This window comes from Oncorhynchus mykiss, chromosome 25, assembly GCF_013265735.2.
Source record: "Oncorhynchus mykiss isolate Arlee chromosome 25, USDA_OmykA_1.1, whole genome shotgun sequence".
Lineage (NCBI taxonomy): Eukaryota > Metazoa > Chordata > Actinopteri > Salmoniformes > Salmonidae > Oncorhynchus > Oncorhynchus mykiss.
Window position 1 is genome coordinate 22609883 of NC_048589.1, and position 14194 is coordinate 22624076.

The 14194-nt window shown below is 42.8% G+C and overlaps 1 protein-coding gene across 2 annotated transcripts in view; it reads left to right on the forward strand.

The window, feature by feature from the left end:
* The window catches only part of prkcha (protein kinase C, eta, a), a 51064-nt gene that overhangs the window by 5595 nt on the left and 31275 nt on the right, over positions 1–14194 (forward strand). Inside the window, exons 2-3 of one of the 2 annotated variants that reach the window (XM_021584962.2) lie at positions 5224–5287; positions 13705–13858. In XM_021584962.2, the coding sequence (XP_021440637.2) occupies positions 5224–5287; positions 13705–13858 (218 nt within the window). The remainder of the gene's footprint in view (positions 1–5223; positions 5288–13704; positions 13859–14194) is intronic. The other variant, XM_021584964.2, reaches the window with a different exon arrangement.

A 14194-nucleotide genomic window follows, 5' to 3' on the forward strand; every position in this document is an offset into this window, starting at 1 on the left:
TTAGTAACACAATTGAATTGTAGTATTAATTCATAAAATAATTCAGTGACATTCAAAATATAACTCTTCGATATGGATCTAACGATAGACTTCAAAATTAACCAATCAGTGTAGCATCATGCTCAAGCAATAGACTTGCTAGCTAGCTGACAACAAAGTCCCAGTCTATTATGAATTGTACAGTGTACTGTAGTTAGCTAGCTATGTATCCATTAATTAATTTGGTACCTCCATTAAGGGCACTAACTACTTTTTCACTAGGGTGAACAGTGACTCACTAAGTGCTGCTCATCTGGAGCTGCAGTTGAAAAGGGGAAGATACTGTGCTAGCGAGCTAAAATAGCCAACCTAGCATAGCATCACCCACTATAAAACTATTTTTACACAATTATCTCATCACCAGTAAATAGTTCACTAGTTACACAGGAACATAGGAATAGATTTATGAAATGTTCATTAACTTTTACTTGTTTTAAAATTTTAAAACATTCATTCATTGGATTGCTCATGAATGTAACTACCCAGGGCTCAAAAATAACTTTTTTCATCACCGGGACAGAATCTTCCCAAAGTGCAACTTTTAACATCCCGAACTGTAGATGACCATCCCACATTAAAATACACTATACATACAAAAGTATGTGGACTGCCTTCCAAATTAGTGGATTCAGCTATTTCAGCCACACCCGTTGCTGACAGGTTTATAAAATTGAGTACACAGGCATGCAATCTCCATAAACAAACATTGGTAGTAGAGCTGCCCCGGTGAACTGTAAGTACTGTTATTGGGAAGTGGAAATGTCTAGGCGCAACAACGGCTTAGCCACAAAGTGGTAGGCCACACAGGCTCACCGAACGGGACCGCCGAATGCTGAAGCACGTAGTGAGTAAAAACCTGTCCTTGGTTGCAACACTCACTAGAAAGTTCCAAACTGCCTCTGGAAGCAACTTCAGCAACATTACTGTTCGTCGGGTGCTTCATGAAATGGATTTCCATGGCCAAGCAGCCGCACACAAGCCTAGATCACCATGTGCAATGCCAAGCGTCGGCTGGAGTGGTGTAAAGCTCGCTGCCGTTGGCCTCTGGAGCAGTGTATACATGTTCTCAGGAGTTATGAATCACACTTCACCATCTGGCAGTCCGACATTTGGCGGATGCCTGGAGAACGCTACCAGTGTGTATACCAGTGCCCGAATGTGTAGTGCCAACTGTAAAATTTGGTGGAGGAGGAATAATGGTCTGTGGATTTTTTTCATGGTTCGGGCTAGGCCCCTCAGTTCCAGTGAAGGGAAATCTTAATGCTACAGCATACAATGCCATTCTAGATGATTCTGTGTTTCCAACTTTGTGGCAACAGTTTGGGAAAGACCCTTTTCTGTTTCAACATAATACCCCCGTGTACAAAGCGATGTCCATACAGAAATAGATTGTCGAAATCGGTGTGGAAGAACTTGACTGGCCTGCAAAAAGCCCTGATCTCAACCCCCATCAAACACCTTTGGGACAAATTGGAACGTCGACTGTGAGCAGGCCTAATCGCCCATCATCTGTGCCTGACCTCACTAAAGCTCTTGTGGCTAAATGGAAGCAAGTCCTAAAGCAATGTTCCAACATCTAGTGGAAAGCCTTGCCAGAAGAGTGGAGGACGGTTATAGCAGCAAAGGCGGGACCAACTCCATATGAATGCCCATGATCTTGTAATGAGATGTTCGACGAGCAGGTGTCCACATACTTTTGGTAATGTAGTGTACTTCTATAGATGTCTTAATAGAAAATGACTCAAGTAAAAGTGAAAGTAACCCAGTAAAATACTACTTGAGTAAAAGTCTAAAAGTATTTGGTTTGAAATATACTTAAGTATCAAAAGTAAAAGTATAAATAATTTAAAATTCCTTACTAAGCAAACCAGATGGCACCATTTTCTTGTTTTTTAAATGTATGGATAGCCAGGGGCACACTCCAACACTCAGACATAATTGACAAAAAAAGCATTTGTGTTTAGTGAGTCCACCAGATCAGAGGCAGTAGGGATGACCAGGGATGTTCTCTTGATAAGTGTGTGAATTGGACCATTTTCCTATCCCGCTAAGCATTCAAAATGTAATGAGTACTTTTGGGTTTCAGGGAAAATGTTTTGAGTAAAAAGTACAATATTTTCTTCAAGGAACGTAGTGAAGTAAAAGTAGTAAAAAAAATAAATACCCACTTTACACCACTGCTTAAAAGGCCAACACTGGAATAATATTCTAATCTATTTTGCCTAAATGTACGGGTAACTGACAAAATAAAAGAAACACTTGAGTAAATGAGGGATACAAAGTATGTTGAAAACAGGTACTTCCACACAGATATAGTTCCTGAGTTAATTAAGCAACTTCATGCTTAGGGTCATGTAAGATATAATAATGCCCAGTTGCCCATCATTTTGGCTACCATGGCTAGAATAAATAATATCATGGAGTTTAAAGTGTGTGTGTGTCAGTCACCTGATCTCAAACCAATTGAAGACTTATGGAAGATTCTGGAGCTGCGCCTGAGACAGCATTTCCCACCACCATCAACAAAACAACAAATTATAGAATTTATCCTTGAAGAATGGTGTTGCATCCCTTAAATAGAGTTCCAGACACTTGTAGAATCTATGCCAAGGCGAATTGAAGCTGTTCTGTCGGCTCGTTGTGGCCCAACGCACTAAAACACTTTATGTTGGTGTTTCCTTTGTTTTGGCAGTTACTTGTACACAAATAATTAGCCAATCATAAAATGAGGAATGAGGAACATAAAGCCAGTAGCTGCCTGGCACTTTACAGTGGGGACATGTTTTCCAATCAATCAAACTAATCATGGTAAGATAGTAACGGGGTCAAATTGACCTGTTTCTAATATTTGGGCAGTCATGACTCCCTGTCCCCATGCCCCCGGCAAGTTACTCACCTGGCTCCATTTTCGTGGTTTGTGCATGGCCTCCGCAGCACTGTGGAGATCCTTCAGGTTCTCACTGTGGGCCTAATACAAACCTTTCGACCTCTGTCAGTCTCATTATGTCTATCTGTCTGTGTGTAGGTCTTCTTTATACTTGCAGTGTATTTAGAAAGTATCCAGACCCCTTTACTTTTTCCACATTTTATTATGTTACAGCCTTTTTCTAAAATTGATTTTTGTCATCAATCTACACAACCCCACGCTGACGAGGCAAAAACAGTTTTTTTGGCAAATGTATGAAAAATGTAAACTTAAATATTAAATTTACATAAGTATTCAGACCCTGTACTTTGTCTAAGCAACTTTGGCAGCGATTACAGCCTCGAGTCTACTTGGGTATGACGCTACAAGCTTGGCACGCCTGTATTTGGGGAGTTTATCCCATTATTCTCTGCAGATCCTCTCAAGCTCTGTCAGGTTGGATGGGTAGCATTGCTGCTCAGCCATTTTCAGGCCTCTCCAGAAATATTGATCGGGTTCAAGTCCGGGCTCTAACTGGGCCTCTCAAGGACATTCAGAGACTCCTGCGTTGTCGTGGCTGTGTGCTGACTGTGTCCTTTTGGACGGTAAACTTTTGTCCAATTCTGAGAACCTGCTCCAGAGCACCCAGGACTTCATCAAAGATCTCTCTGTTCTTTGCTCCGTTCATCATTCCCTCTATCCTGACTAGTCTCTGCCGCTTAAAAATATCCCTACAGCATGATGCTGCCACCACCATGCTTCACCGTAGGGAGGGTACCAGGTTTTCTCCAGACGTGACGCTTGGCATTCAGGCCAAAGAGGTCAATCTTGTTTTCATCAGATCAGAGAATCTTGTTTCTCATGGTCTGAGAGTCCTCCCAGCAGGCTGTCCTGTGCCTTTTACTGAGTGACTTCCATCTGGCCGTCTGGCCCTCTACCTCTACCATAAAGGCCTGATTGGTGGACAGCCAAAGAGATGGCTGTCTTTCAGGAAGGTTCTCTCATCTCCACAGAGGAACTCTAGAGCTCTGTCAGAGTGACTATCAGGTTCTTTGTCACCTCCCTGACCAAGGCCCTTCTCCCCCGATTGCTCAGTTTGGCCGGGCAGCCAGCTCTCGGAAGAGTCTTGGTGGTTCCAAACTTCATCCATTTAAGAATGATGGGGCCACTGTGTTCTTGAGGCATTTCAATGCTGCAGAAATGTTTTGGTACCTTTCCCCAGATCTTTGCCTCGACACAATCCTGTCTTGGAGCTCTACGGACAATTGCTTCGATCTCATGGCTTGGTTTTTGCTCTGACATGCACTGTCAACTGTGGGACCTTGATTTGGTAAGGCACATACATGACTATACATGTCCAATCAATTGAATTTACCACAAGTGTACTCCAATCAAGTTTTAGAAACATCTCAAGGATGATCAATGGGAACAGGATGCACCTGAGCTCAATTTCGAGTCGCATAGCAAAGGGTCTGAATACTTATGTAAATAAGGTATTTCTGTTTTTGCTTTGTCGTTATGGGGTATTGTGTAGCGATTGCTGAAGAAAATGTTGTATTTAATTCATTTTAGAATAAGGCTGTAACGTAACAAAATGTGAAATAGTCAAGTGGTCTGAGTACTTTCCGAAATCACTGTATGCCTATGTCTGTGTGAGATGGATGTTATTGTCACTGGAGCAGGGTGTCATTTTAATAGAGCTAGCTCAACCAGCTGGACCTGCTCTCTAGTCTCTTCACCACATTGCTCACATTCTCCCCACATTACATACACACTCAACCCACTCAACATGCTAAATACCGGTATGTTAAAGAAAAACCTAACAATGCAGATGTTTTTTTATCTCAATATCAAATCATTTCTGGGTAACAATTAAGTACCCTTCTGTGATTGATTATTTTGAATTAAATGGTAAAAAAGAAACAGAACTAGTTTCTTAATAAAGAGCAATTTCTCAAGATGTATTTTTCTATGACTGTCTTGGAGTGGTCTGAGTGGGGAGGGAAACTGAAAACTAGCTGAGGTTTGGAACTCTCTTTCTTATTGGTCTATTAACTATATTACCGCCTGGTGATGTCACCAGGCAGGCCAAAACATCATCCCACCAAAACCAAGTGGCCTTTTCTAACAGCTCTTACACTAAAAGGACATCATTATAATTTTCACAGTATTACCCCAAGCTTACAGTGTGGAAATATATATAAAACACAGGAAAATCATATTTGACTGCACTGGGCCTTTAAATAGTCTAGTCTAATGCCTCCTGTGTTTGTGTGCAGGTGGACCTGGAGCCAGAGGGCAAGGTGTACATACTCATAGCACTCAATGGCTCCTTCATTGATGGTAAGAGTTTTTCACTGTATCTCACACTAACCCTCTATCTATTTCATCCGTAGATGGCACAACTATCTCTTTCTCCCTCTTTCTCTGTTCCTATCTTTTATTTTTCTTACACTGAGACAGCATACATTCTTTCAACTCCTTAAATATTCAGTAACATTTTGTTCTATTCGACCCTCCTCCCTCTAAAGTTAAAAGTCTGTCTGTCTGTCTGGCTACTTCAACACAGCCACTGATGCGGTTGATAACTAACAGGCTGTCAAACAGACATTCGGCGTCACAAAAACCTGGTTGTGTGTATGTGTGAGCGTTTGTGCATGCCTGTGACTGACTTACTGTAAGACATACTGTAGATGCTTTGACTGATGGGAATCCTATCTCCTTTGTTTCCTTTCAGATAAAAGCAACAATGTTCTATCATCCATATTTCCTGTCTGAATAACATACTCCCCTCTAGCAGTTTGTATAGTGCTCTGCCGTGATTTTATCACCACTGAAAATCATCATGACCTTATCTAAACTGCATCTGACCTGGATACCCTACAAATAAAAACTGCACATAGCTCTGCAAATTTCTCTCACTTTATCATAATATCATTCATACACTTCTTCATTCTGAAGGTCACTTCCCTGATATAATAATATTTAATTTGTAAAGAGTACGATTGGGATAGTTCATGAATGCTTTAGGGAGGTTCCGTCCAGGAAATAACACACATTAAACCCTAGTTTTTGCTGTGGCAAATCAAACATCCTTCAATAGCTGACAATTGAGTGCCATTCTCAGTGTAGTACTCCACCACCTGTCTCTCTGACATGTGTCGGGACATACAACTTTCCTCTGTTCGTATGTGGTTTTAGCACCTCACAAACTCAACTATTATTACTCTAGACAGACACACACGCACACAGACATACACACTCACCTATAGACACGCACACACTCATCCATAATACCATACATGATATGATCAGTGGCATGTATTCATGGATGCCAAGGGAAGCCAGGCTTCCCCCAAAAATGTACCAAGAAAAAAACATATAAAATAAACTCCTTCAAGACTGTTGGAAAAGCATTCCAGGTGAAGCTGGTCGAGAGAATGCCAAGTGTGCAAAGCTGTCAGGGTGGCTATTTGAATCTCAAATATAAAATATATTTTGATTTGTTAAACTTTTTTTTTTGGTTACAACATGATTCCATGTGTGTTATTTCATAGTTTTGATGTCTTCACTGTTATTCTACAATGTAGAAAATAGTAAAAATAAAGAAAAACCCTTGAATGAGTAGGTGTTCTAAAACTTTAGACTGGTAGTGCAATCTCTCTGTGTTTCATACGTTCAGCCTCTTGTGAATTGAACAAAATGTATCTCACCGGAGAAAGCATCCCAGTGAACGAAACAGCGCCCCTCTGTCTCAGTATGTGTAGTGTATCTATCCGATGCTGTCTGGTCAGAAAGAGTATGAAATTGATGCTGCCCATAATATTGAATGCAAGGGAAGCCAGCAAGTATTTGGCCTCCCTTGATAATAGCCAATCAGCTATTAAACTGAGTGAGCTCAGCTTTGAATGGTCCTGGCGCAACAAAAACATTTTTTAAGGGAAGATAGTTTGGATTTGGCTTCAGTCCAATCACATCACAGGCCAATCATCATTACTGACAGAAAAAAAATTAATTGTTGTGTTCTCCGGTGGCTAGCTAGCTAAAATCGTCCCTTTCCTAAATTAGCCATGGATGGAGATAGGGATTTGGACTTAATTCTCCATACTGGTCAATCATTAAAACGGCGATTCTGATCCAACCATAAATTCGTACATTGTGCCCCTGGCCTGAGAGGATGGAAGTTTAACGTGTAGCTAGATTGTGGTATGCTAATGTTAACTAGCTGGCCTGACCTATCGTTGCCCATGAAAGGAAGTTAGGCTAGCGAGCAAGTATTTTAACCAGGTAGCCTAGGTCAACAACAACTTAAAGTGTGACTGTGTGACTGTCATAGACCGTTTAGGCAACATAAAGGGAGAGAAATACTCCTCAGAATCATTTTGAAAGAAAAAAGCTTTTTGTGCTTATTGAACATTTCTGGGATCTTTTGTTTCAGCTCATGAAACATGGGACCAACACTTTACATGTTGCATTTATATTTTTGTTCACTGTAGTTGTCACTCTATTAGACTAAGCATAGGTGATAAGCTGTTGAAATTGAAATGGTGCTGGAATAGGGGAGACCGCTCCAGTTTTCTTTGCGTCTTGCGGTAACTCTCTGTGGCTCTAAATAAATAGTTGTTTAGTAGTGTGAAAATGTCAAACATTACCTTGCTCTATCATGCTGTAGGTCATGTAACTGTTTGCTACACGCAATATGTTTTGTGGACTTCACAGGACAGATGTTGCTCTCTGGTTTTGTAATGAAACATGTGTGGTTGACTTTATTCTGCCACTGTGTCTTTTTATTGCCTTGGGCCTTAGGCCAATATGTCATGGTGGTAAGGCATGTGAGCTAACAGGTTATAGAGCTATCAAAGCATTTATCACAACACCGGTTTAAGTATGGCTTTTTTGTCCTGGATTGGCTTCCTTGGTGATTTTACCCACGCAATATATATATATATATTTTTATTTTTATTTTTTATTTAACCAGGTAGGCAAGTTGAGAACAAGTTCTCATTTTTGACCTGGCCAAGATGAAGCAAAGCAGTGCGAAACAAACAACACAGAGTTACACATGGGATAAACAATAGTACAGTCAATAACATAATTGAAAAATCTATGTACTGTGTGTGCAAATGTAATAAGATTAGGGAGGTAAGGCAATAAATAGGCCATAGTGGCAAAATAATTACAATTTTGCAAATAAACACTGGAGTGATGGATGTGCAGAAGACGATTGTGCAAGTAGAGATACTGGGGTGCAAATGAGCAAAAAAAATACAAAACAATATGGGGATATTTTGTAAATGACATCGCTGAAGTTGAGGATCGGTAGGATGGTCTGTTTTACGAGGGTATGTTTGGCAGCATGAGTGAAGGATGCTTTGTTGCGAAATTGGAAGCCGATTCTAGATTTAATTTAGTTTGGAGATGCTTAATGTGAGTCTAGAAGGAGAGTTTACAGTCTAACCAGACACCTAGGTATTTGTAGTTGTCCACATATTCTAAGTCAGAACCGTCCAGAGTAGTGATACTAGACTGGCGGGCAGGTGCGGGCAGCAATCGGTAGAAGATCATGCATTTAGTCTTACTTGCATTTAAGAGCAGTTGGAGGCCACGGAAGGAGTGTTGCTTACAGCTCAACACTGTGCAGGACGTTTGGCATTTGCCAAAGAACACCAAGATTGGCAAATTCGCCACTGGCGCCCTGTGCTCTTTACAGATGAAAGCAGGTTCACACTGAGCACATGTGACAGACGTGACAGTCTGGAGACGCCGTGGAGAACGTTCTGCTGCCTGCAACATCCTCCAGCATGACCGGTTTGGCGGTGGGTCAGTCATGGTGTGGGGTGGCATTTCTTTGGGGGGACGCACAGCCCTGGTGTAACCGATGTGAAATGGCTAGCTAGTTAGCGGGGTGCGAGATAATAGCGTTTCAAACGTCACTCGCTCTGAGACTTGGAGTGGTTGTTCCCCTTGCTCTGCATGGGTAACGCTGCTTTGAGGTTGGCTGTTGTCGATGTGTTCCTGGTTCGAGCCCAGGCAGGAGCAAGGAGAGGGACGGAAGCTATACTGTTACACTGGCAATACTAAAGTGCCTATAAGAACATCTAATAGTCAAAGGTTAATGAAATACAAATGGTATAGAGAGAAATAGTCCTATAATTCCTATAATAACTACAACCTAAAACTTCTTACCTGGGAATGGTTGCAAGATTGAATCCCCGAGCTGACAAGGTAAAAATCTGTCGTTCTGCCCCTGAACAAGGCAGTTAACCCACCGTTCCTAGGACGTAATTGAAAATAAGAATGTGTTCTGAACTGACTTGCCTAGTTAAATAAAGATTAAATAAAGGTGTAAAAAAATATATTTAAAAACAAATCGGCCAAATCGGTGTCCAAAATCGGTCCTAATTAATCGGCCATTCCGATTAATTGGCTGAACTCTAGTTATATCGTTTAGGACCTTGAGTGTGGCTGAGGTGCACCCATGACCCACTCGGTAACCAGATTGCAGAGCGGAGAAGGTACGGTAGGATTCGAAATGGTCGGTGATCTGTTTGTTAACTTGGCTTTCGAAGACTTTAGAAAGGCAGGGCAGGATAGATATAGGTCTGCAACAGTTTTGGTCTAGAGTGTCTCCCCTTTGAAGAGGGGGATGACTGCGGCTGCTTTCCAATCTTTGGGGATCTCAGATGATACGAAAGAGGTTGAACAGGCCAGTAATAGGGGTTGCAACAATTGCAGCGGACAATTTTAGAGAGGGTCCAGATTGTCTTGCCCAGCAAGGGTCCAGATTTTGCAGCTCTTTCAGAACATAAACTATCTGGATTTGGGTGAAGGAGAAATGGGGGAGGCTTGGGTAAGTTGCTGTGGGGGGGGCAGAGATGTTGGCCAGGATAGGGGTAGCCAGGTGGAATGCATGGCCAGCCGTAAAAAAAATGCTTGTTGAAATTCTTGATTATTCGGTGGTGACAGTATTTCCTAGCCTCAGTGCAGTGGGCAGCTGGGAGGAGGTGCTCTTATTCTCCATGGACTTTACAGTGTCCCAGAACATTTTGGACTTTGTGCTACAGGATGCAAATTTCTATTTGAAAAAGCTAGCCTTTGCTTTCCTAACTGCCTATGTACTTCCCTGAAAAGTTGCATATCGTGGGGGCTATTTGATGCTAATGCAGTACGCCACAGGATGTTTTTGTGATGGTCAAGGGCAGTCAAGTCTCGAGTGAACCAATGGCTATATAACTTTTCTTAGTTCCATTTTTTTTGAATGGGGCATGCTTATTTAAGATGGTGAGGAAAGCACTTTTAAAGAATAACCAGGCATCCTCAACTGACGGAATGAGGTCAATATCCTACCAGAATACCCGGGCCAGGTCGATTTGATAGGCCTGCTCACTGAAGTGTTTTAGGGAGCGTTTGACAGTGATGAAGGGTGGTCATTTGACCGCATGCCCATTACGGACGTAGGCAGTGATCGCTGAGATCCTGATTGAAGACAGCAGAAGTGTATTTAGAGGGCAGGTTGGTCAGGATGATATCTATGAGGGTGCCCGTGTTTACGGATTTAGGGTTGTACCTGGTAGGTGCCTTGATAATTTGTGTGAAATTGAGGGCATCTAGTTTAGATTGTAGGACGGCCAGGGTGTTAAGCATATCCCAGTTTCGGTCACCTCACAGTACAAAGTCTGAAGATAAATAAGGGGCAAATAATTCAAATATGGTGTCCAGGGCACAGCTGGGGGCTGAGCGTGGTCTATAACAAGCAGCAACAGTGAGAGACTTATTTCTAGAAAGGTGGATTTTTAAAAGTAGAAGCTCAAACTGTTTGCGCACAGATAGCATGACAGAACTCTGCAGGCTATCTCTGCAGTAGATTGCAACTCCACCCCCTTTGGCAGTTCTATCTTGGCTGAAAATGTTGTAGTTGGGGATGAAAATGTCAGAATCTTTGGTGGTCTTCCTAAGCCAGGATTCAGACACAGCTAGAACATCCGGGTTGGCAGAGTGTGCTAAAGCAGTGAATAAAACAAACTTAGGGAGGAGGCTTCCAATGTTAACATGTATGAAACCAAGGCAATTACGGTTACAGAAGTCATCAAAAGAGAGCGCCTGGGGAATAGGAGTGGAGCTAGGCACTGCAGGGCCTGGATTCACCTCTACATCAGCAGAGGAACAGTAGGATAAGGGTACGGCTATAAGCAATAAGAATTGGTCGTCTAGAACGTCTGGAACAGAGAGTAAAAGGAGGTTTCTGGGGACGATAAAATAGCTTCAAGGTATAATGTACAGACAAAGGTATGGTAGGATGTGAATACAGTGCAGGTAAACCTAGGTATTGAGTGATGATGAGAGAGATATTGTCTCTAGAAACATCATTGAAACCAGGAGATGTCATCGCATGTGTGGGTGGTGGAACTAATAGGTTGGATAAGGTATAGTGAGCAGGACTAGAGGCTCTACAGTGAAATAAGCCAATAAACACTAACCAGAACAGCAATGAACAAGGCATATTGACATTAAGGAGAGGCATGCTTAGTCGAGTGATCAAAAGGGTCCAGTGAGTAGTGAGGTTGGTTGGGGTCACGGCAATTCAGACAGCTAGCCGGGCCATCGGTAGCAAGCTAGCATAGGATGGAGGTCTGTTTTTAGCCACCTCGTGCGTTTCCGTCGGTAGGATTAGTGGGGTTCCGTGTGGTAGAGGGGATGAATCCAATTTGAGTCCCAAGAAGTCCCAAGAGTCCCAAGAAAAAATAAAATAAAATAAAAAAATAAATTGTCCGATAGGCCTATTCAGATAGCAGCCGATAAGACAGCTAACGATTAGCGGACCGCAGATGGGCGTTCAGGTTACGTCGCGACGGAGGAGCCAGCTGGATAACTCCCTCGGGTAGATTACGTCGGTAGTCCAGTTGTGAAGGCCCGGTGGGGCTCCGCGTTGGCAGTAAAACGGGTCCGGATAGGTGATTGTAGCCCAGGAGTGACTGATGGAACTCTTCAGCTGGCTAGCTCCGCAATAATTGATGTTTGCTCCGGAATCAACGTAAGCCGATAGTCACACGGATAGCAGCTAGCTAGCTGCGAGATCCAGGTATAAATGTCCAGAGTTAGCGGTTGAAATCCGGGGACATGGAGAGAAAAATAGGTCCGATATGTTCCGGTCTGAGCCGCGCCGTACAAAACTGCCGATAGATTTTTGAGCTAAAGGATAGCTGATGACCACAAACCGTGGTTAGCTGAATACTAACGATTAGCCAGTAAAGAATCTAACTAGCTTCTGATTAGCTTCTGGTTAGCTTCAGGCTAGCTTCTGGATTAGCTTCTGGCTAGCTTCTGGTTAGCTTCTATGGAGGATTACAGATTTGAGGTAAATAATACTTTCTTTTTTTTAAAATATAAATTGGTGAGGCGGGTTGCAGGAGAGTGTTTTGAAGATGAGTTTATGGAAAATAAAAAATATATATAAAAAGGTATGCGAAGAAAGTTGTAAATATATATATATATATATATATATATATATACGGGACACGGCAAGACGAGGACAAAAGACGTCTGACTGCTATGCCACCTTGGAGCAAGATGTGTGTGTGCTAAAGCAGTGAATAAAACAAACTTAGGGAGGAGGCTTCTGATGTTAACATGCATGAAACCTAGACTTTTACGGTTACAGAAGTCAACAAAAGATAGCGCCTGGTGAATAGAAGTGGAACTGGGGGCTACAGGGCCTGGGTTAACCTCTACATCACCAGAGGAACAGAGGAGGAGTAGGATAAGGGTACGGCTGAAGGCTATAAAAACTGGTCGTCTATTGCATTGGGGACAGAGAATAAAAGGAGCAGATTTCTGGGAGTGGTAGAATAGATTCAGGGTATGATGTTCAGACAATGGTATGGTAGGATGTGAGTACAGTGGAGGTAAACCTAGGCGTTGAGTGACGATGAGAGAGGTTTCGTCTCGAGGCACCAGTTAAGCCAGGTGAGGTCTCCGCATGTGTGTGGGGTGGGACAAAAGAGCTATCTAAGGCATTTTGAGTGGGACTGAGGGCTGAAATAAAACAGTAAGAACTAGCCAAGACAGCAGTAGACAAGGCATATTGACATTAGAGAGAGGCATAAAGCAAACACAGTTGTTGATCAGGAGAGCTAAGACAACAACGTGTAAATGGCGATGAAAGGGCAGAGCGGGTTGGTTAGGACATACAGGACCTGAGTTTGAGGCTGGGGCCGACAGGTAAACAAAATGAGGTACCGTGTTATTGAAACAGTACAGGGGGCATCCGCTGTGTAGCCGAGTGATCATAGGGTCAAAAGAGCAGCAATAGGTGAGTCAGGGTGCTGTTCGGTAGTCACTACTACACTAGGCGAACAGGGGACACAGAGTTCAGAAAAGCTAGCGGGCTGGGGCTATTAAATGGTTATTTGGCGACATCGTAACAGAATAGCCTGTTGAGACCCCCTCGGACAGTTACATCGGTAGACCAGTCGTGATGGATCGGCGGGGCTCCGTGTCGGCAGTAAAAGGGCCAATTGGAAAAATAGGTATTGTAGCCCAAGAATTGGCTGAAGGACCTCTTTGGCTAGCCGGGAGATGGGCCTAGCTCGAGGCTAGTTCCAGGCTAACTGGATGCTTGTTTCGGGACAGAGACGTTAGCCAGGAGTAGCCACTCGGATAGCAGCTAGCTAGCTGCAATGATCCGGTGTAAAGGTTCAGAGCTTGCAGTTGGAATCCCAATACTGTCTGACCCCCATCCCATTCTGTTCCCATGTTCTAAGATGATGCCACGGGGAATGTGAAGGTGTTTAAGCAGTTCAACAGGAAGAGGCAGGGGGCCGTGAAACGCAAAATTCACCAGGTCAACGGACACAAGTTCATGTCCACATTCCTACGGCAGCCCACCTTCTGCTTCCACTGCAAAGAGTTCATCTGGTAAGGACACACACACACACACACACACACACACACACAAAACATATGTTTTACTATTCTTGAGGGGACCTAAAATTGATTTCCATTCTGGTACCCTAACACTACACTAACCTTAACTCCTATCCCTAATTGTAACCATAAGCCTAATCCCTATATTGAAAATAGTCTTTGGGAGAATGTTCCTTGATTTACTGTCCTTGTGGAGACTTGGGGATTTCCGGTACCCACAAGGATAGTAATACAAGACCACACACACACTCCACTGCCCTCACCTCATAGAGTTCATCTAACGTGTTACACATAGTGATAGTATTGTCGATGGTTTATAATAGAAAC